We start from the raw sequence: 21,155 nt of genomic DNA, 5'->3' as shown, positions 1-21,155 counted from the left end.
GAATAAATACTAGTAGATATTGTTGCCAAAAGGCTAAATAAAAAAATTGTTTCATAATGCGATTATGAGTGAGTGAAAAACCATTGATATCTCCTTGCTAGGAAAATTTCATTGGTACCCTATTAAAACAAAAGCCGCGATATAGTTAAATGCCCTATCAAGCAACAAATTACTAAAGATGACATCTTTGCAATTCTTTTATTATATTTATTTATTTATTATTTTTTTTTTGGGGGTTAAGAAATAGTGTCAATAAGAAAACCTTTCAATCAGGGTACTACAAGGCTAAAATTGGAGGTTTTGGCTATGGCGGGGTGACCTTTAAGGCTTCAAAAGTTTCTTGAAAAAATGGCAGAATGACATTTAATGATGTGGAAAAGAATAGTATCTCAACCATTAAAAAATAAAAAATATATATGGAAAGTAATAAATAAGGAGTGAGAAAAAATGCTATTAATTAGGTAAATGAGTTGGTAAGGAATTAATATTTAATGGTGTTTTTTAAACTGTTAAATCTCTTAAAGATCTATGATGTAAAAAAGTGTAATTTTAATAGAGTTATACTAGATATAACTTAAACCCATCTCATATATATATATATATATATATATATAACCTATAATTATTATTGATTTGTTATTATTATGTACTATTACCAACGTGCATACCGGATTTCAAAGGTTCCAAAAAATTCTTATATTTTATATATATAAACTATATATCTGCATGGTTTTACCTATATTTAATGTAGATCCCTTTTTTTTTTTAATTTTTTTTAATTCCCTCCTTTTTAAAGGATTTTTTAGGGAGTATATTGAATACACGAGTTAAAGTGTAAATTTCTTTATGGAAACAACTTTTTAAAAATAATTCATATGGAATACAGAAAGAGTAATGAAATCAAAATTAATTCTTATATTTCATTTTATATCATTTTGAATATTCAAATCTTTCTACTTCAAATAAAAAAAATAATAAAACTTTTATTTTATTTTATTTTTATTTTTTAAATTTCAATAGATTGAGAGAGGTCGAAATTGCACTCGAACTATCTGATTAATGGACGCATGGGTTTAACTAGATATAACTTAAACCCATCTCATATATATATATATATATATATATAACCTATAATTATTATTGCTTTATTATTATTATGTACTATTACCAACGTGCATACCGGATTTCAAAGGTTCCAAAAAATTCTTATATTTTATATATATAAACTATATATCTGCATGGTTTTACCTATATTTAATGTAGATCCCTTTTTTTTTTTTTAATTTTTTTTAATTCCCTCCTTTTTAAAGGATTTTTTAGGGAGTATATTGAATACACGAGTTAAAGTGTAAATTTCTTTATGGAAACAACTTTTTAAAAATAATTCATATGGAATACAGAAAGAGTAATGAAATCAAAATTAATTCTTATATTTCATTTTATATCATTTTGAATATTCAAATCTTTCTACTTCAAATAAAAAAAATAATAAAACTTTTATTTTATTTTATTTTTATTTTTTAAATTTCAATAGATTGAGAGAGGTCGAAATTGCACTCGAACTATCTGATTAATGGACGCATGGGTTTAACTAGATATAACTTAAACCCATCTCATATATATATATATATATATATATATAACCTATAATTATTATTGCTTTATTATTATTATGTACTATTACCAACGTGCATACCGGATTTCAAAGGTTCCAAAAAATTCTTATATTTTATATATATAAACTATATATCTGCATGGTTTTACCTATATTTAATGTAGATCCCTTTTTTTTTTTTTAATTTTTTTTAATTCCCTCCTTTTTAAAGGATTTTTTAGGGAGTATATTGAATACACGAGTTAAAGTGTAAATTTCTTTATGGAAACAACTTTTTAAAAATAATTCATATGGAATACAGAAAGAGTAATGAAATCAAAATTAATTCTTATATTTCATTTTATATCATTTTGAATATTCAAATCTTTCTACTTCAAATAAAAAAATAATAAAACTTTTATTTTATTTTATTTTTATTTTTTAAATTTCAATAGATTGAGAGAGGTCGAAATTGCACTCGAACTATCTGATTAATGGACGCATAGGTGCAAACGTAAGCACCCCACTTTGCAGCCAGAAGTTTATTCACAAATCAAAGGAAAACAGTAAATTTAAGTATGGAAGGGTAAAAACATCCTTTAAATCATTGGATGAGCAATAACTTAATTTTAAAATACATTAATGCTCATAATGTTTTGAACAACGCGTTGAATGCCAAAATTGGACCACCAGATCAATACACATCAACTTTAAACAGTTGATCAGATGCATTCTTATGAACTAGGGTTCAATACATGTGATTAGTATTAGTTACTTTTGATTGGTTTTAAAAAGAATGACTTGAATTAGTTAGATGTCAAAATCTCATTGGTTTAGACATGGATGAAATAAAATGCACCGGATAAATTCTATAGAAAAACATGGCTTTGAATTATTAAATAATTATATCGTAAAAAAGATGACTAATTGAAATATAAAAAACTTTTATTATCTCTAGAGGTAATTTGATCATAAAGTGGCTTGAAATATAGTTTTAAGTTCTTAATTATCCTTGAATCAATTAGAGAAGTGAGTTAAAATCGAGCAAAATTCAAAATTGGAGAAAAACCAAGATTTTAGTTGAAGTGCCAAACAACACTTTAAAATCAGAGTGTTTGAATGACATATAGGGAATAGAAAATGTGATCACTTTGAAGTGTTGAATGACACTTCTGCTCTGAAACCTCCGATCTTGAATTTTCGACAATATTTTTCGATTTAGATTCTTATCCAAATCACCAAGAGAATAAACATGAGTACAAATACTCTAGAGATCGATTAAAATTTAAATTTCCTAGACCATTTTTCTTTGTAAAATCAAGAGAAAAGGATTAAGAAAATCAATGAGTGAGAGAAGTGTATTTTTAATCACCGAATCTTCTTCCCTCATCAAACAAGCTTTCATAATCATTCCACCAAAACCCTAAACATTGAGAGTTAATTAATTGCCAGATTCAATTCCTAGAGCTCCAATCATTGAAGGCCATCATCAAATCCTCATGATGATGAAATACTGAAGACAATTCAAGAAATTTCCAATTACAAAACAGGAAGGTTTTGGGTTGCACACAATCAATCAAAAACAATAACATCAATAAACATAATTCTCTCTTTTAAGCAAGTGAAAGATTCATGGATTGATCCGGGAGAGGAAGGGTAACATTTGTTTCATATTTTCAAAATATAATTCCTAATCAAACTATTTGCAAGAGGAGATGAAGGCTTATAATTTCTCCTGGAATTTATTCAACTTTCACATTAATAAGTAATATAGTACAATATAATATTCAATGCCATTTGAAGTGAAGGCTTATAATTTCTCCTCTGTTTGAAACTATATCACATCAATATGAATATACGATACCAACAAAAAAAGGCAAACAAAAATTGAATGGCAAAAATCATATTTGGAAGTCTTTCAAAATGTGGGTTCAACCCATTTGCTTGAATCGATTATATATGACTGGTTCTTTGGGTATGCATATGTAGCCTACCCTAAACATGAGTCTGAAAATTCACTTCAAGTTTCAGGGATTGCAATGGAGAAATTGGAGTGGCACTTGATTTTATGGTCCAAGAATCGATTTTTGAAACCTTGGGCAAAAGTCCTAACCAAAATTTCAAAGTTTGAAGTTAGTTTTGATGGAAAGTTATTAGACACCTACCCTCTGCTGATTCGAAGATTAATATTCACTTTTATCACCTAACTATTTTCACTAATAAAAACTAATCAATATATATATATATATATATGTGGGGGCTAGGGCCCAAAATAATGTATTGGACCTTGGACCTTGTCCGAGGACACTAACAAGTCCGAGGAGAGAAACACGACTTAAATGATCTACGTTACAAGTCTCATCAGTTAGAGACAAAGAGAAGAAGGTCTGAGGAGGAACTCCTCCTCGGACGCGACAAACGCAGACCAAGTGTATACTCAAGTAGTTGAAGTGCGCCCCCTGAACATGTGAGAGGGAAGAAAACTCAAAATATCTAAAGAAAAGCTGCCACCACCACATTAAATGCACTACAGCTACTTTTCTGACCGCATTAATGTGGAGAAGACCCCTGAACAGTGCTGTCTCGGCTGCCGCAACTCACAGAGGATTGAAATGGGTGTCTGATGGGATGGGAACTCAAGTAGGGATCCAGGTGATCAACAAGTGTAAGGCCTAGATGATCAGGAAGGACCTATATAATGTGGAAGAGCCCCCATGAAGGGGAGGCAGAAAAAGAGAGTGAGAGAGAATACTGTAGCATGCTAAACAATCCTAATATTGTGATATATATACGTCAAATTCTGGTCTCCTTGGATGAAAGGTCTTCTGGTCATATTAGCTTTTATTCGTGTTTGATTGATTCTTAACTCCATGCTAGCCGTTGTCCAACTCATCTAGATCTAGTTCTTTGACCCATACTCTACAAAATTCATTGAATTGGGCTTATTGGACCAGGATTCCATACATTTGGGCTTAGGCTCCAAACTTTGTCCCTACAATATATATATATATATATATATATATGAAAGCAGAGAATATTATGGATTCAGAATAAAATAATACTTACTCCATGTCAAACTTTGATAAAATAATCCCATGTCAAACTTAACCCCTCGCTCACCCCAAGGATAAATGTTATGTTAATGGAAAATTGTATTGATGCAACATATTATTGATTAGTGAATGATATGATTTGATAAAATGGTATTTTTTTGGTTCCTGAGTTATTTGTTCTCATTTTTCTTTTCTTTTTAAAAATTTAAATATGCAGTGTAGTACCCTTCTCCAACTTCTTTATATTTATTTTCCTCTCACATTCTGTTTCAAAATTCTGTAATAAAATATTTTCTTTTAAATTTCATTGATACTCAAATATTCTATGTTCTCATTCTTTTATTCATTATGGTTCATAGGAATGGTGGATGAGAATATCACATTTGTTAGGTAAGTTTAAGATCTCGTGTGATTCAAGTTTATAGTTGCTTTGTTGAGGTTTTTTTATTTATTCTTTTTTGTTTTTAGGGAAAAAAATTACGTTAGTTGTTTAACTCAGAATGATGTCTCCATTATGTGGGTAGCAACAAATTATATAGTTTCTCCATTATTTGAAGGTAAGCCCATAATCTATATTGAAAGCTCACTTAGTGTGTAAAACACTAGTGAATGTTTAGACCGCCAAATTTAAATTAACCAATACAAAGCTTATATTCAAACAATGTATGTGCAGAATGATAAATATAAGTTATACCTAAATATGCAAACTACTCTAAGCCATAATTTAATCACAACACAACAGTAATTAAAAGCAAAGAGTAAGGGATAGAGAGAAGCAAACGTAAGATAACACTGGCACGTGTTATCGAAGAGGAAACCGAAGAACTTGGTGAAAAATCTTTCCGCCGCCCTTCAAGCGGTAAAATGATCTACTAGAAAATCAATTGGGATACATGAATAGCAAGAGATCCTCCAAGCCAAATCGACCCGATGCACCTAAGCCCTTCAAGTTTCTTGCTCCAACAGGGTTACGCCTAACCTTGTCTTTTCTAGCTTACCGGATCCCGTAATTAGCCTATTGCATTAACCAAAATGAATTGGTTTTCTCTTGAACTGCTTCCCAAACACCAATAACCTTCTCACTGCTTTGAATGTGGTGAGGTAAGGATTTGACTTAAGATCCTCTCATGGGTATAACAATGGAGAGGGTGAAAGTAGAGGAATTTGAAGAGTCAAATGTATAAGTTTGTGGATGAATCAATCTTGTTGTTCTTTGGGATTTCTCTCTTAAAATTCTCTCTAGAAACTCTCTACATTTTGTAGGTATAAGAGTATTTTATAGTAGGGTATGAGAAGGAATGTGAAAAGTTATTTTTCAACAAAACAGGGTGCACTGGTGAGTCACTCGTGACTGGGATGAGTTGCGAGTTCCAGTCGCCAGATAACTAAATGGCCAAATTGTACTTTTTGTTATGTAGTGATCCAACTGTCCTGACCCTTCAATTTCTGGAATGCTCCACACGTGTGACATATTCTGGCGAGTTACCACTCGCAAGTCAATCGTGAGATCCAGTCGCAAGTTGCCTCTTGATTGCACACACTTGATCAATTCTTCACAATCTCTCACACACAACCCTTACATCATTCCCACCTAAATACAGGATATCTAAATGTTGAATTACAAGCAAATTTGGCATAGAATAAAGCCAACTCATAGTTGAATAAATTCAACTTTACATATATTAACTTAGAATCTCTTTATATGAGAATGTGTCTGCTTCTTGGTATTAAAAGTTTGTTAAATATGTTTTTATAGGTACACCTTTGTTAATTATTCATAAAATATGTTGAATCATTTCTAGCTCAACCAACAATGAAGCATCTTACTTTTTTATTTATTTATTTATTTTATTATACCATTGATCGACTTCATTTTATTATTTTTGCCTTAGTTTATGAAGAACTTTTCAAGTGTGGAAAAGTTTTCCCCCCCAACAAATGAGATTTGTTTTGGTTTGGGAGCCTAAACCTAAACTCGACAATGGGTTTGAAGCACGACCCAAAAGCTATTGGTGAAACTTTTGAGAAATTCACCTTATTTATGCCTTGGGCCTAGGTTAGGACTGGCAAAGATTATGGGATGACACAAAACGTTTCCTACAGTAGACACATCAGCATAATAGAAAATGCCTACTACAATAAAGAAATAGCCCAGTAGTAAAATATTCCAGCAGTAAAATAAGACAAAACAGAATAAACCTCTAGCTGTCAATTATTTCATAAATTAAAGAGAGTTTCTATATCTCCAAAATCATCATCTGAAGGATCCATTGAAAGAAAGTCCTCCATTATAAAAACATGAGGAAAAACCTCTATAGTAACAAATACATTATAGCCTTCAATAGTAAATGGATAAACAAATAGTACAGGGTCCATTATAGCAAATAATGGAGAAAGTTTAGTGTGACATAAAGGGAGAGAGAGAGAGAGAGAGAGAGAGAGAGAGAGAGAGAGATTCCAGTTAGCGCAGCAAGATCATTATTATGCTAGGATATGCTTATGAAGATAGTATATTTAGTGAGTAGTGAGGGTTATTTTGGTAGCATGAGTAGTGAGAGAGAGCATTTAGCAAAGCTGCTGGGACTTTCTGCTGGGGGATGGATGAGAGCTTATGAGTAGAGGTGTGAGGGATATTTGTGAATTGTCCTCAACCAATGAGATTAGAGCATGTATTAGGCTAATGACCTTAGTTGTCTGCTGCTAGTATTAGAGCTTCCTAAGGCAGATTGTGTCACCCCAAGCCAGGTGTCAATCTTGGAGCTCTCTGTTGGAAACTCTGCTAGAAATCTCTTTGGTGCCCTCCAAACCACATTTTCCTAAGTTTCCTCATTAGGGTTCATGTGCTTGGTTTATGAACCAAAAAATATACATTTTTGGCATGCAAATGAGTTGTTTATAAGTGATTCCAGAAGCTTCTATGGTTTGTTCATGGTTGCCCCTTGTTCTTTGACCGATTGTGTTAGAGAAGAGAGAGAGCATGGCTGGCTTCAACCTCACAGCTTTATGTCTTGTCATCACAATTTTATGTCACATCAATAATCATGAAAATTAGCTTGCCAAGGAAGGGTGTAAGTTCAGTTGGACACGTGTCCTTTTCTGATCTGATTTGACAAGCTGAAAGTGATGGTAGTGGGTCCCAACTGTCAACTTAGTCATGTTGAAACTTGACTTGTGGCTGGTCTAACCATTTTAGTTATTCAAGTGAACTTTAATGTAGTTAGAGTTTCTTATGGAAAAAAATAAGCATAGTTCTCATAAATTTTGTAGAAGAAATAGTTTTGAAATATGGGTAATATATCATAAATAATTTATGTCTCCCATGAGTTAGGGAGTTTAGTATATCAAAATATGTTTTTGCCAAAGAATAGTTTTGGGTTTTGAGCATAATATAATTCTTTTGCCAAATAATATTTGGACTTTGGTAGAATAATTGTTTGCCCAATAGTTTTGGGTTTTTGATAGAAGATGTCAAAATAAAGTTGTCAAAATATTATTGGGATTTTTGTAAAAGTTGCCAAAATAATATTGAGCTTTTTGTAAATAGTTTTCAAAATAATATTGGGCTTTTTGTAAAAGTTGTTAAAATAATATTGGGCTTTTTGTAAATAGTTGTCAAAATAGTATTGGGCTTTTTTATAAAATGTTGCCAAAATAATTGGGCTTTTTGTAAGAGTTGCCAAAATAGTATTGGGCTTTTTTTAAGAGTGTTGCCAAAATAATATTGGGCTTTTGTAATATTTTGAGATTTTGTAAAAATATTGCCGTGTAGCAATGGGTTATGTAAGAGTGTTGTGTAGCAACAGACTTTAAGGTGCCATGTAGTAACAGACTTAGTAATAGTGCCATGTAGCAACGAATTTTAGAAGTGCCGTGTAGAAACAAGTTTTAGTAAGAGAGTTTTGTTGGGATTTTCGGGTTTTGCCCATAAGGTAAATGAGTTTGGGCTTTTATAGAGATGGCATAATTTTGTGGCCCAATTTGGTAACGGTATGATAAGTACTTGTGTAGGCCTAAGTTAGGTAATAATATGTGAGAAATATTGTGTAGGCCCAAAATAATTTATGGTGCTTGTATGAGAAATATTTGTGGGAGCCCAAGTTGGGTAATTATATGAGGAATATTTGTGAGAGCCCAAGTTGGGTAACATGTGGGAAATATTTGGGTAATATGTTGGAAATATTTGTGGGGGCACAAAATAGTTTATAGGCTTGTATGGGTATTTTATTGAGTGGGCCAATGAAATTAGGACCTGAAAAATTGTACCTCAATAGACCTTTAACATATAGACCAATTGAACCAAATTATCAGAAAATGGGATGTGCTTGGGTGAAGACATTTGATTGGTTAGCATCCAAATATTTGATCATTCTGCTATGGACTCATCTGCCGTAGACTATAGGATTTAAGTTGGCAGATAATACTTAGGCTTTATAAACCATATCTTTTGTTTATTTTTCCATTAGGATTATGTCAAATAAAAACAAATTACTATATTTGCTAGATGTATGATGAAAGGCATCCAATTTTATTTTTAATTCTCATTTGATCCGTCATCCTTTCTTTCTACATAGATAAAAATCTCCTGTGGTGGAGCTTAATGCTCTATAAAACATTGAAAGAGAATCGCAAGCAACATATGCAATTAGTGCTTCCTAAGTCCAACACATTCTTTTGAGTTTTTTTAGTTTAGTGACAATTAGTGCTGCCCTTATTTAACTTCAGGTGAATTGGTGCTTCCTTCTTCTTCTTTTTATTTTTATTTTTATTTTTATTTTTATTTTTATTATTATTGAAGTCATTTGCAATTTATGGAGTTGAGGATAAATGTTATGTTAATGGAAAAATGTATTGATGCAACATATAACTAATTTGTGAATGTCATTGGTATAGATTAAGCAATTATGATTGAAAATTCATTTGCAATTATTTTTTTTTGAATGATAAACACTAAGAAGGTTTTACTTCATGTTATGACTTTTAATAAGTTTAACATTTTACTTAACATTCTCATATAATAGCTTACAAAGTTATCCACCCATCGTGTGGGTACTTTACCAGTTAAATTAGTAAAAAGACCTTAGCCTTTAAAAAAAAAAAAACTATAAAAATCTCAAAAAAAGCCCAAAAGAAGGGTCTTTTTTATTTATTTATTTATTTTTATTTTTAAGTGAGAAGATAGAATGATTTGTGCAATTTTGAATGAAAATCGTCTCCTCAAGGAAGAAATCGTACGACCACTAGCGTACATTGCTCGTCCCTAATGGGATGCCACTATGAATCTAGAACTCAAAATTGACTTGGGGACTGAGGAAAATTATAGCTAAAAAAAATCAGAACTTCAAAAGAATTGGAAAAGGTAGTTTCCACCCAGAACAATCTAGGCTTTTCTTGAACTGGGACTCTAGTCTATGGATTAGGCAGAGCACCTCTTTACCATTGTGATATAATTTTGGACCAGTTTCCTCAAAAACTTTTGGGGGGAATTGCTTTCTAAAGGATTTCCCTCTCCAATTGACACAATTTACATACTTAAATTAGAAAGATTAGTACTGCTGTTTATCCTCAAAAAAAAAAAAAAAAAAAAAAGAAAAAAAAAAAAGAAAAAGAAAAAGAGAGATTAATAAAACAAGAAAGGAAATTCAACTCCACACCAACTGAGCAACTCATGCGGGAATTTTAATAGTGTTCTAGTAAATAAGATTGGGTTATAGGTGTTGGCTTAATTGTTATTGAGGAGTATGGGTTTGAACACTTTCTATTTAAAGACAGAGAGGCTAATAGACACATTTTGTATAAAGTACAAGTAATATGACTGTACTGTAAGTATTGGATATTGGGCCCAAGCCCAATGAGCTAAATATACTTACATAAAGGGAATTTGGTGTTTAGAGGATGTTCATATTTATTCCCATGTGGAGAGTAGTTTTTGGTAATGACCCTCAACCACTAGATCACCTTTCAAGTTTCGACGATTTATAATGTTTGAAATCAAATTCCTTGTATATATATTGTAGGAACAATGTAGGCTACATCTATAACAGGGTACTCTATTTTAAGGGCAGAGTACTCTGTTTATATCCATTAGCTAGAGCATTTCGAGGTTCAAGAAAAATAAGACCATGTTTGCTTTTTGACAAATCACTATATGGTTTAGTCCAAATCAGTGGTATATGTAGTTTGATACTAGCATGATATTAGGCACAATTACTCTATGTCTAGAAGTGAGTATGATAGTTATGTGTATCACAATTCACAAGCTCTCCAATGAGATAGTTATAGTTATGTCTTCTTTTTGCTGTATGTCGATGAGATGCTCATCGCAGCTAAGATCCTGATTGATACAAACATGTCGAGGACCCTCTACTTTTAGTGGTGAGGTTGTGATGAAAGATTTTGGTGTTGATAAGAAATTTTTAGGAATTGAAATTCAAAGAGATCAAAAAACAGAGAAGTTACATTAAGAAAATACTAGTACTTCAGTATGAAGTGATCAAAGTCAGTGAGTACTATTTTAACTTTTAACAATTATGTGAGTAGGATGTTACTTTTTTTTTTGGATGGTGAAAGGGCCATGCCTTTGACTAAAAATCAAATGCATAATGAGATAACCACCTACATTAGAGTCAGATTTCACCTTTAAGCCTTTCATAATTTAATATTCCTATATTTTTAAAAGTTGAAGTGCCTACTAAATATAGTAAAATTTACGACAATACTTATTGGTTGGTTCAGTCTTTTTATTACAAACAACACCAATTGTTTTCATCATCACAGTGGCCATACTTGCAATTTCTATCATCATCTGGCTGCTTACATATCAAATTGTTGCTAAGATTTGCAGCTACAACTTTTTTAGATCAGAGAGAATAGTAGGAAAGCCACCTATCCACCATGGCAAAACACTCTCTAGGCTTGTACTCTGGAGCTGTGTGACCCCCTCCCTACATGTACAATTAGAATAGGAAAATAAAAGGTCAACTTTAATTATTCTTGCATAACATAACATTAATGGAGAAGAAAAATAATCAGGGCGTATTTTTCATGCCTTAACCGTAGCAAAAGTCATATGGTATAAATTCTTCGTAAAGAACCTTGTGTACCTGTGTCATAATAATAAAAGTAGCTTTATTTCATACAGGCAAAAAGATAAAATTTGACAATAGTGCTAAAGATATATTAATTCCAAATTTTAGATACCAACCCGGCAATTTGGCCCTCAACAAACCATGGCTGCCAATCATCTGTGATAGTCATATTGAGGGATCTGATCCATTCTTGGGTGCCAACATATGGAACACTTGGGTCTTGGTCTCCACTGTGTGAGAGGAGAAATACTTAGCATGAGGAGTTAAAAAAAATGTCGAACATAATGAGGCTCACATTATTATGTTCGACTCATTCTAACAAATTATGTCAGGCTTTTTGAATTTCAATTTTCAACAACAAGAGAATAACACATATTATTAGCTTCTCTTTAACATTTTGTGTCATGGTCCAAATGAATATTTTCACCATTCGAAAAAAGAATGAAAGAAGAAGAAGAAGAAGAAGAAGATAAGTGAACCAAAAAGCTTAACTTTGATATAATTTCAACGAGACGCTTAAAATATAGGGAAAAAATAAAAGGAGAAAGGGATGTTGTGCATCATTGTCACCTGTAAATCAGAGATCGGTAGGCAGTATTTGTGAGATTTCGATGATATTCAATGGTACTTACAACATCATATGTGTAGGACAAAGTCTTATTACATCTAAACCAGCTCAATTTTGTTCCCTGCGTGTCATCATAACAATATGATGAAGTGATCCATTCGTTTTTGGATTTTGTTAACTATAAAGTGTAATGGTACAATCAGTGTACCTTCCGGATGCCAAGAGCATTTTGTACATTTTCATCATTAGCCCAAATGTATGAGAGCACATAATTATAAACCTGCAAAATAAATTTTAGGAATTTACTAGACAGTAATGTAAAATTAGTCATGCATTTTAACATGAGATAGAGAAAAAGCAATTTACCCTGCACCATAAGGTAGGAGTTCGAGACCACGAAAGGAGTATATCCATAGGGTTTTCTTCAAAAATTGCTTGATCCCATCCTATTCCTTTTGATTTTGGGGAAATTACAGGACAATTTGGTTCCAAAATGTTGGCAGGATCAAGTTTTGAAATGCACTACAAGCACAGTCAGTCAGTCAGTCAGTCAGTCAGTCACACTGAAAGTGAAAGATGAATATCATATGTAATTTGGATATACAGAAGTAGCGATTTTTCTTACATCTGTGTAAGCTTGAATATCTTTCAGACATTGCACATTTTCTGGATCTACCCTCACATACTCACCATGACAACTTTCTTTGATTGACTGGAAATTTAAGACAGAGCTGTTAGATTATTTGTTAGTCTTAATCGTCTAATGTTATCTTTGATGGAGGGTATACAAGTATGAGTAATGCAACATACACAACATTTTTCAATACCAACTTCTGCTGAAGTGGTAAGTTTTTATTTTTTTATTTTACACCATTTCAATCTGCCACCACATCAGTTACATAAACATAAGAAACTCCAATTTTGCATTTTGGGGGGAATTGAACTACCTCGTAGAGTTCATCAGATATAAGTGCCACACGATGAGCATACTCAATTTGTGTACTGACATCACTACGTCGATCTGTAACTGGGTTGCCAAGACAGTATCCCTGTTTTCAATTTAAACATCTTGATTTATTTGCTAGTAGAAACCAAAATCCAGAAGACATTTAAATGAATAAGATAGAACTAGCTCTTGTGATCCAAGTTGTGTGATTAAAATTGTTTACATTTAGCTTCATGAATGGCACATTTCCAACAGCGTTACCTGCAAGAATGTAAGATAGATTAAAATTAAACTGACCTTTATGATAATAGAAAGGGGAAATGGATGCAAATAAGAAAAAAGTGTTAACTCTGATTGTTTTGAAGTAAACCACTCGTCCTATGCTTTCTCGGTAACCGAATTGGATTCGATTTGATGCCAAAATTGGGTTATCATAAGTCATCACAAATTACCATTATGTATTTCTTGAACGACGATTGGAACAGTAATTCCTGAATATGAATCGCCACCAACATAGAGTACATTTGTCAAGAATTTTGGGTGATCCAATAGCCACTGTGTCAAATCAAATGTATTAGCAAGTATGTGCTTTTCCCCCTCAAATATATATATATATATATATAAAAGAAATTTACAATTTTGAAAATTAATTTTATAATCTATTGTCAATTGTAATTGACGCTCGATTTCAATTTGAGATATATAGTAAAGTTTGATTGTTTACTTATTCATACATGATCTCTTTTATGAATATCATATCATTGTTAAGCAGCGCATACTCTAGGAAATATCATAATTTATTTTGAAAAATCGTTTATTTTGGACATAAATTGTTAAAAAATAGGTCTAAGCATTCATTTTGATTTTTGGCTTTACTATTTTCACATTTGTGAATGTTTCTCACACATATCTATAATTTTAAATCTATATTTTTAACTGTATTGTAATTAGATTATCTTAGCATGTATTTTGTTATTTGATATCTAAAAATCTTTACTCATTACAGAATGTTCAATCATTAATTTTTCAATTAATTTGCATATAGTTATGTAAATGTCTCAATTGTTTCCTTAAAACTCACAAAAAACAATTAAATCAATATTGTCTTAATTTTATTTTATTTTTTACCAAATAAAAAAAGTTTTAAAAAATGGTTCGGGTTCGGGTTTAGGTCGGGTCACGGGTTGACCCGCAAAAAAATACGGGTCGGATCACATGTCAACCCATTTTTGCTTCAGGTAAAAAAAAATCGGGTTCCAATCATGTATTTTTCGGGTCGAGTTGGGTTAGGTTAGAAAATTCTGATCCGTTTTGCCATATCTAAACAAAAGTAGAGTAATTGTCATAATAAAACCTGCCTGGGTAATCTTAAAAATTTATTTTCCATTTGCTAGAAAATTTCCCGTTTGATTATAAAGAAAGGTGAGCAAAACGAAAAATTTTCATTATTTTGTAGAATTTCACTCACCTTCCTCAAGAATTCATAGGTTTGTGCTGCTGATAATGTATCTGTCATATTGTAACCTTGGGAGGTTCTTGAATAGGAGAATCCTGTGCCAACAGGAGCATCCAAAAATATAATGCTAGCAACCTGGAAATAAATCAATAATTACTATGGTTGAAGTGGAGCCGAAGAAGTCTTTACAATTGAAATCACCACTTACATTGCATAAAAACCGATGCCCCCCCCCCCCCCCCCCCCACTCCCAAAAAAAAATATAGGAGTATATGATGACATACCTTTGTCCATGAATATTGGTTCAATTGGAATGTTGGTTCATTCCCATCGAAATTTTCGTAATTAAATGACAGTGGACCTACATTACAGTGCAAATTATCAGCAACAAAAAAAAAAAAATAGTCTGCAGTTTACAAATTTTTTTTTTTTTTTGCTGATTAAGTTACTTTATATGAAGGTTATAAACATTGTTATTCAATTAGACACTGATTCTCAAAAAAAAGAAAAAAAAAAAACAATTAGACACTGTCAATGAACATAATCCCACATCAAGTAGTGAGGGTGAGAGAGCATTTTAGAATTATATGCCATAGAAGTAGGCTAATAGTAGCTTAATACCATAAGGAATAAGAAAAAACAAGGAGTGAGAACTGAGAAGTCAAACCAATTTCATAAACCAGTCCCGAGAAGCCAGAACAACCAAGGCCTCCAGTAAGCCAAAGCAGCAGAGGGTCCTTCCTGGGATTCCTCTCAGATTCAATGAAGTAGTAAAATAGTTGCACATCATCTGCTTCACCCACCCCCACATATCTGAGAAGCAAAACATATAAATCCAAGCATATATAAAACAGAGAGAGAGAGAGAGAGAGAGCTAGATAGAGAGGAAAGATGGCATTTCAATATGACTTACCCTGTTTCAAGTTTGAATGGAAGTTTACCAGGAAAGCCAGGTAGAGTCTCGACAATTGACTGGGACGGGACCATGCACAACATAGAAAATGCAAGCAGCCAGAGCAAGGTGATGACAGTGGAGCTGAACCTACTTTCAAACTTCTGCTGCTGTGCTGCCATGCCTAAAAGTTATCCATTCACGTCATAAGAAAAAGTATATGTCAGAAGAATAATAGAGATCATTCTTTTCAAGTTTCTTGAGTTAAATTCCTAAAATTTAAAGACATATGTGCAAGACAAAAATAAAGGAGATGTGACTCATTTATTGAAATTCAGACACATTCAGTTAGTAGTTTTGTGATGCTTCCATAGCCGATATCCAAGCTGAAGAAATAGATGTTACCTCTTTGGAACTTGATGAAGGGTGACTTTTTTCGACCATAAAACTTGTGAAACTAAACAAATTTATATTACGGAGAGAATGAGATTTTGAATAAACAATTAATTAATTTATTATATAATATATTTATTTTATGTTATGACTTCGTCCTAGAGTGTGCATATATATCTATATATATATTAAAGGTTTTCATGTAATTGTAAATATTAAAGTTCATAATTTTATATTATATAATATAATACTCCAATTTATTGTTCTCTTAGTGCCGGTTTGGATAGAGATTATTGTGCGTCTATGTTTTCCATTTCACTTTTTTTTTTTTCTTCAGCACATGAATAGTAAAATCACATGGATTTACTGTACAAGAGACAATTATCACTGTTCATGCACTGTAGCAGCACTGTTCGTGCATTTAAAAATATTAAAAATGGATCCCACACTGTAGCAACATTGTTCATGCATTTAAAAATTAAAAATGGATCCCACAGTACTATTCACACATTTAAAAATTATTTTGCTATAGTGTTTTCAGTTTTTAGTTTCAGCAAAAATAAGTTGTATTCAAACGGACCCTTAATAGGAGGGATTAGCCAAAGAACCACGTAATTGAGAGAAGTCTATTAGACTCTTTCTGGCGTGCATATCAACTTGTGCAAAAATTCTTATATATTTTAGTATAAAAACTTTTATTTATTTTATTTATTTTACTTAATCATTCTTTTAAAATACCTATATTAGATTATTTGTTCTAAATTCTAATTCATTAAAATATTAATTTTTCTTGATTTTTTAAAATTATTTTTGAAATGCACAACAACACTTGTGTATATTGGCACAAATAATGTAGTAATAATATATTTTGCACAATAAATATATAGGTTGATGTTTCCCTCCAAAAAAAAAAAAAAATATATATATATATATATATATAGGTTGATGTGAGTAATTTTTTGGGGTTAATTAGGCAATATTTGACATTTATGCCATTTTACCATAATTTATGCTCAGAAAAAAACACTTCAAATCTCCAAGTTGACCTATGAGTGGCCCTTTTTGTTCTTTTGTTCCATGATATATTTTTTTTCAGTAAAAAAATGAAAAAGGAAACCTCCAAATTCTATCTATCCGACAAGTTGTTATAAATAAGTAAAAAAATAATGTTAGTAATAAACTTAAATAAGAGAACCAATAAAAAATTACCAGCTCAACTTTAAAGTTTTTCTAAACTATAATGAAAAAGTAATTATAGGTTTACACTTCAGTAACAATTTAAGTTTTAATTAGCTTATAGCCTTATTTTTACTCCTAAAATATGTAGTCATGTACTGGACCATAATCATCTGACAAAACAGCAACATATGTGTCACACAACATGACATGAGGTCAAATCTGTCCAAAAAAAGCATGATAGACCTTCCAGTCCTATCTCTATGGGTTTGTCCAAAAAAATTAGATACCATGGTCCTCTGTCACTGGTTCACCTTCCAGTTCCAGACTTCGAGTCACGTGCATGAACTGCTTCCTTTCCCAACTAAATGTCCGAAGCCTGAAGGGTAGAATGGAAATATGATGGTAGATTGCCCCATGTCCCTGACTGTTCCCCCCCGCCCCCCAAAAACAAAATTTTAAAATTTTTTTAATACTATATATAAATATTTAACATTTTAATTATTAGCTCACAAAAATGAGATTTGGTCTTTCCAAATATTTAAGCTATTTTAATAATGCTCTTAAAAAATTGTCCAATTGATTTAGTAGTTATAAAGAATATATATTTTTTTTCCTCACATTCATTTTTTATTGTAAAATGTGTTCTTATGCTGTTAAATTTTTGGATCAATCATGTTTTTGAATACTTCATTAGTTCAATTGAATTTTTTTTACTCACTTTGGTAGACAATTTGGTAACTTAAATAAAAAATGAAAACTTTAAGAATTTACTATGAAGGATACTAAGTTATATGTATGTATGTGTTTGTGCATGTTTATGAAAGTTTGTATAGGCTAACAAATTAGTATCATAAGTTGATCTTCCTAACAAAAGTTTCTAGCTACACCCCTAGTGCTATCAAATGTAATATCTTTCTCTATCTCTCGTAAACATATCTTGGAGCCACTTCTTTTTTCTTTTTCTTTTTTTCTTTTTTATGTGGTTTTTAAGTGATTGTTTATGTGAAATTGTTGCCATATCGCAGTCTAACCTTTATGAGAGTTGAATTTTGATGTTGTATTACAGAGTTGGATGGTGATGGGTTATTTTGAATTCATTTTAAGGGTTGTAGGTCTAGATTTACCTCTGACAAAGTTCGAAGAGCAATTTCGATAGCAATGATAATTATCGAATGTGAAGAATGTTGTAACTCAATTGGTTTGTGCATTTTGGTGTTTTTAATAAAGACATTTAAATTTAAATTTCCATCCCAAATTATCAAATTAAATAATAATAATAATAATAATAAGGCAAATTACAGGTGCCATGTAATGCATTACTAAGCTAAGGTCAATTTCTATAACATATAAATCCAAGTCTTTAATATTTCGATGCTAAAACTAATGTAAATAAACTACCATCAATGATCTGCTAGTATAAAATAAAAAAATAACTACCATTGATGATTAAAACTGTACCAATGAACTTGCAATGAATTAAACTATAATGAAACAAGGACTTACATCCATTAAGGCACTAGGAAAATCATAAACAAAAGCAGAATATTAAATGAATTAACCTTGGTCACTTATTAATGTTTTCAGGTTTTGCTAGAAGTAAAACTTCAAATATTGTGACTAGTTTTTGGTGAAAATCTAACTTCATAGATTAGGGTTTAGGGTTTGGAAATGTCTCACTTAAGAGGACTTTTTGGGAAATACGTGAGTTAACGATAAGAATAAGAAATCCTGGATAACTAAATTTCTAAATGACTTAGTTGAACTATTGAGCCTAGATTATCAAGCCTAAGTTATCACTACAACTATTGATTCAAAGTAATTGAACTGATTGTTTCCAACTGCTTTGATTCGAAATAAGCCTAATCAAACTAAACATATTCAAAGTGTACCATCTTGAAGAAAATCAGATCAAAGTAAATCATCTTGAAGTGTACAAACCAGAGCAAAATCATCTCTAAGTGAATTAGATTGGAGAAATTACAAAAGATTAAATCCTAAGTGTTTCTTCCAGCACCAAATTGATTCAAAGTAAGCAGGAAATCATATTAGACACGAAAAAGATAACTAAATATTGCATCAAACATAGTAAATACTTGAATAAACAAGATCATGATTACAATGGAACCAATTTAGAAGCATAAAATCTTCTACAAATCCTAAGGATTACTTGACTTGCAAAAGAACTACTAGATATCCTAAGAATCTAAGTACATATGATCTCAGAAGTGTTTTGGCATGTTCTTGATTGTGTATGATGTCATTTTCTTGTAAACTCAATCTCTATATATACTTGAGGCTTTAATGGTTATGCCTAGTTCTTCTTTCCATGGGCTGCTATCCAGTTTTCTCCCATTGCTAAGTGTCTTGCTGCTGGCAGGACTTGGAAAACTCTCAAAAACACCCTGAGGCAACTATTGCTCGTGTCCTCCTTAAGGTAACTGCCCATTATCTCATAACTCCCTTAGATTAATGCCACTTGTCTCTGTAATTTGATTTAGTTTGGATTTTCTTGGTGTGAAGGAAAATATATTTCTTATCCACCAAGAAATTTATTCCTTGTCTACCAAGAAAAAAAATTCATTGTCTACCAATAAAAGTATTTCTTGTCTACCAAGAAATATGTATTGTAGTTTTATAAATAGACAATATCGCAAAGGGTTTGATGGCTTTGGCCTAAAGGTCCTCCACTTGAGGAGAGACTTTGGATTACTTTGAGAGAGCCCTAAAGAGATTTTGTTATTTGTTTTTTTGTACTTGATCATTATTTGGATGTGTTGGGAGTTTTAGGTTATGTGAAAGTGCCTCTACACCATCATTGTTATTTGTGAGTGCTCCTATGAGTGAGTTAACATTGTAATATCTCTTTAATATAGTAAATTCATCCCCTTCTACCCATGGAAATAGACTATTGCTGAACCAAGTAATAGAAATTTTGTTGAAGTAGATTTTTAAATTTCTTAAAACTTAGTTTAAAATTTCTTTGAAATTTTGGTAATAGAATTTTAATTTGAGTATAATTTTAATTTGTAGAATTTTTACCCAAATTAAATATTAACAATTAACAAGATAATAAATTTTAGTTGAAGTTAATTTTTTTGCTAAATTAAACTATACTAACAGTTAAAAAAAATTAATTTGAACACTAATGGAAATGTAGGAATACAAATCATCTGTACCACATTTTGTGTTCAACTTTATGTTCTACCAATCACAACTTGTCATGTATTTATTTTTTTTCATTTTAAACTTTGGTTATTTTATAAGGAAATTTAAACAAATACATGGCAAGTTGTGATTGGTGGGACATAAAATGTGCACATTACACGAACCAAGGCACGTGAGAATGTTGACGTGGCTAGGTCTAGACCCTACACGTGGAATAGATGTGAGCAAAGGAAGGGAAATGTTGGCTGAAGAAGACGATCTTTGGCTCGTGCCAATGGCATGACCACCTTTGGGAAGAGTGAGATTTGCACCTGAACATGTGAATGCGTGTTCATGGCCTCAAAACAAGAAAACTTAAAACAAACCCTAATTTAAACATGTGAAAAAGCAAATGAATAACAAGCATGTGAAACAGAATATTAAATCCATAAATATATGAAAAAAGATCTAAGACAGAAGTATTGCATGTGAAATTAGAAATGAAATAAAAAAAATTAGGGTTTTTGGGCAAGATCAAGCGCACACATGAACAAGCCCACGTGCGAATAATCAAGCCTGCGTATGCAGCCAAGATTATGCGCATGTGGGTTTCAGCCTAGAAAGCCTAGCAACATAGAAACTAAATTAGAGCTTCAAAATGATAAACCTAACATCCTAACATGCTTCTAATATAAATCTAAACAACCTAAATTAAAATAAATATATCAAAGATTAAAAAAAAATCTACTCCTAAACATGCATTGGTTCTAACAACAAATAAAAGAAACACTTAACACATCAAAACATATTCATCAATGGACAAAACTTAGGTACAATACCTTAGG

At 31.6% G+C, this 21,155-nt stretch overlaps 1 protein-coding gene across 1 annotated transcript; it reads right to left on the bottom strand.

Moving 5' to 3' along the window:
- Nucleotides 1–11,275: 11,275 nt before the first annotated feature.
- Nucleotides 11,276–16,115, bottom strand: LOC126705834 (serine carboxypeptidase-like 7). The gene is made up of 15 exons (XM_050405051.1): nt 16,000–16,115; nt 15,616–15,778; nt 15,370–15,515; nt 14,987–15,063; nt 14,715–14,837; nt 13,699–13,801; nt 13,470–13,507; nt 13,248–13,349; nt 12,926–13,012; nt 12,667–12,822; nt 12,509–12,580; nt 12,303–12,421; nt 11,849–11,962; nt 11,693–11,747; nt 11,276–11,588 (listed from the first exon to the last, which is right to left on the bottom strand). Exons 2-15 carry the CDS (start codon nt 15,774–15,776, stop codon nt 11,505–11,507), a joined length of 1,437 nt encoding a protein of 478 aa, XP_050261008.1. The 5' UTR covers nt 15,777–15,778; nt 16,000–16,115; the 3' UTR covers nt 11,276–11,504.
- Between the last annotated feature and the right edge of the window lie 5,040 nt (nt 16,116–21,155).

The sequence above is a fragment of the Quercus robur genome, chromosome 11 (assembly GCF_932294415.1).
Source record: "Quercus robur chromosome 11, dhQueRobu3.1, whole genome shotgun sequence".
In the NCBI taxonomy this organism is placed as follows: Eukaryota; Viridiplantae; Streptophyta; class Magnoliopsida; order Fagales; family Fagaceae; genus Quercus; species Quercus robur.
Note: the sequence above shows the minus strand (reverse complement) of the source record. Positions and strands in the feature narration are given on the sequence as shown.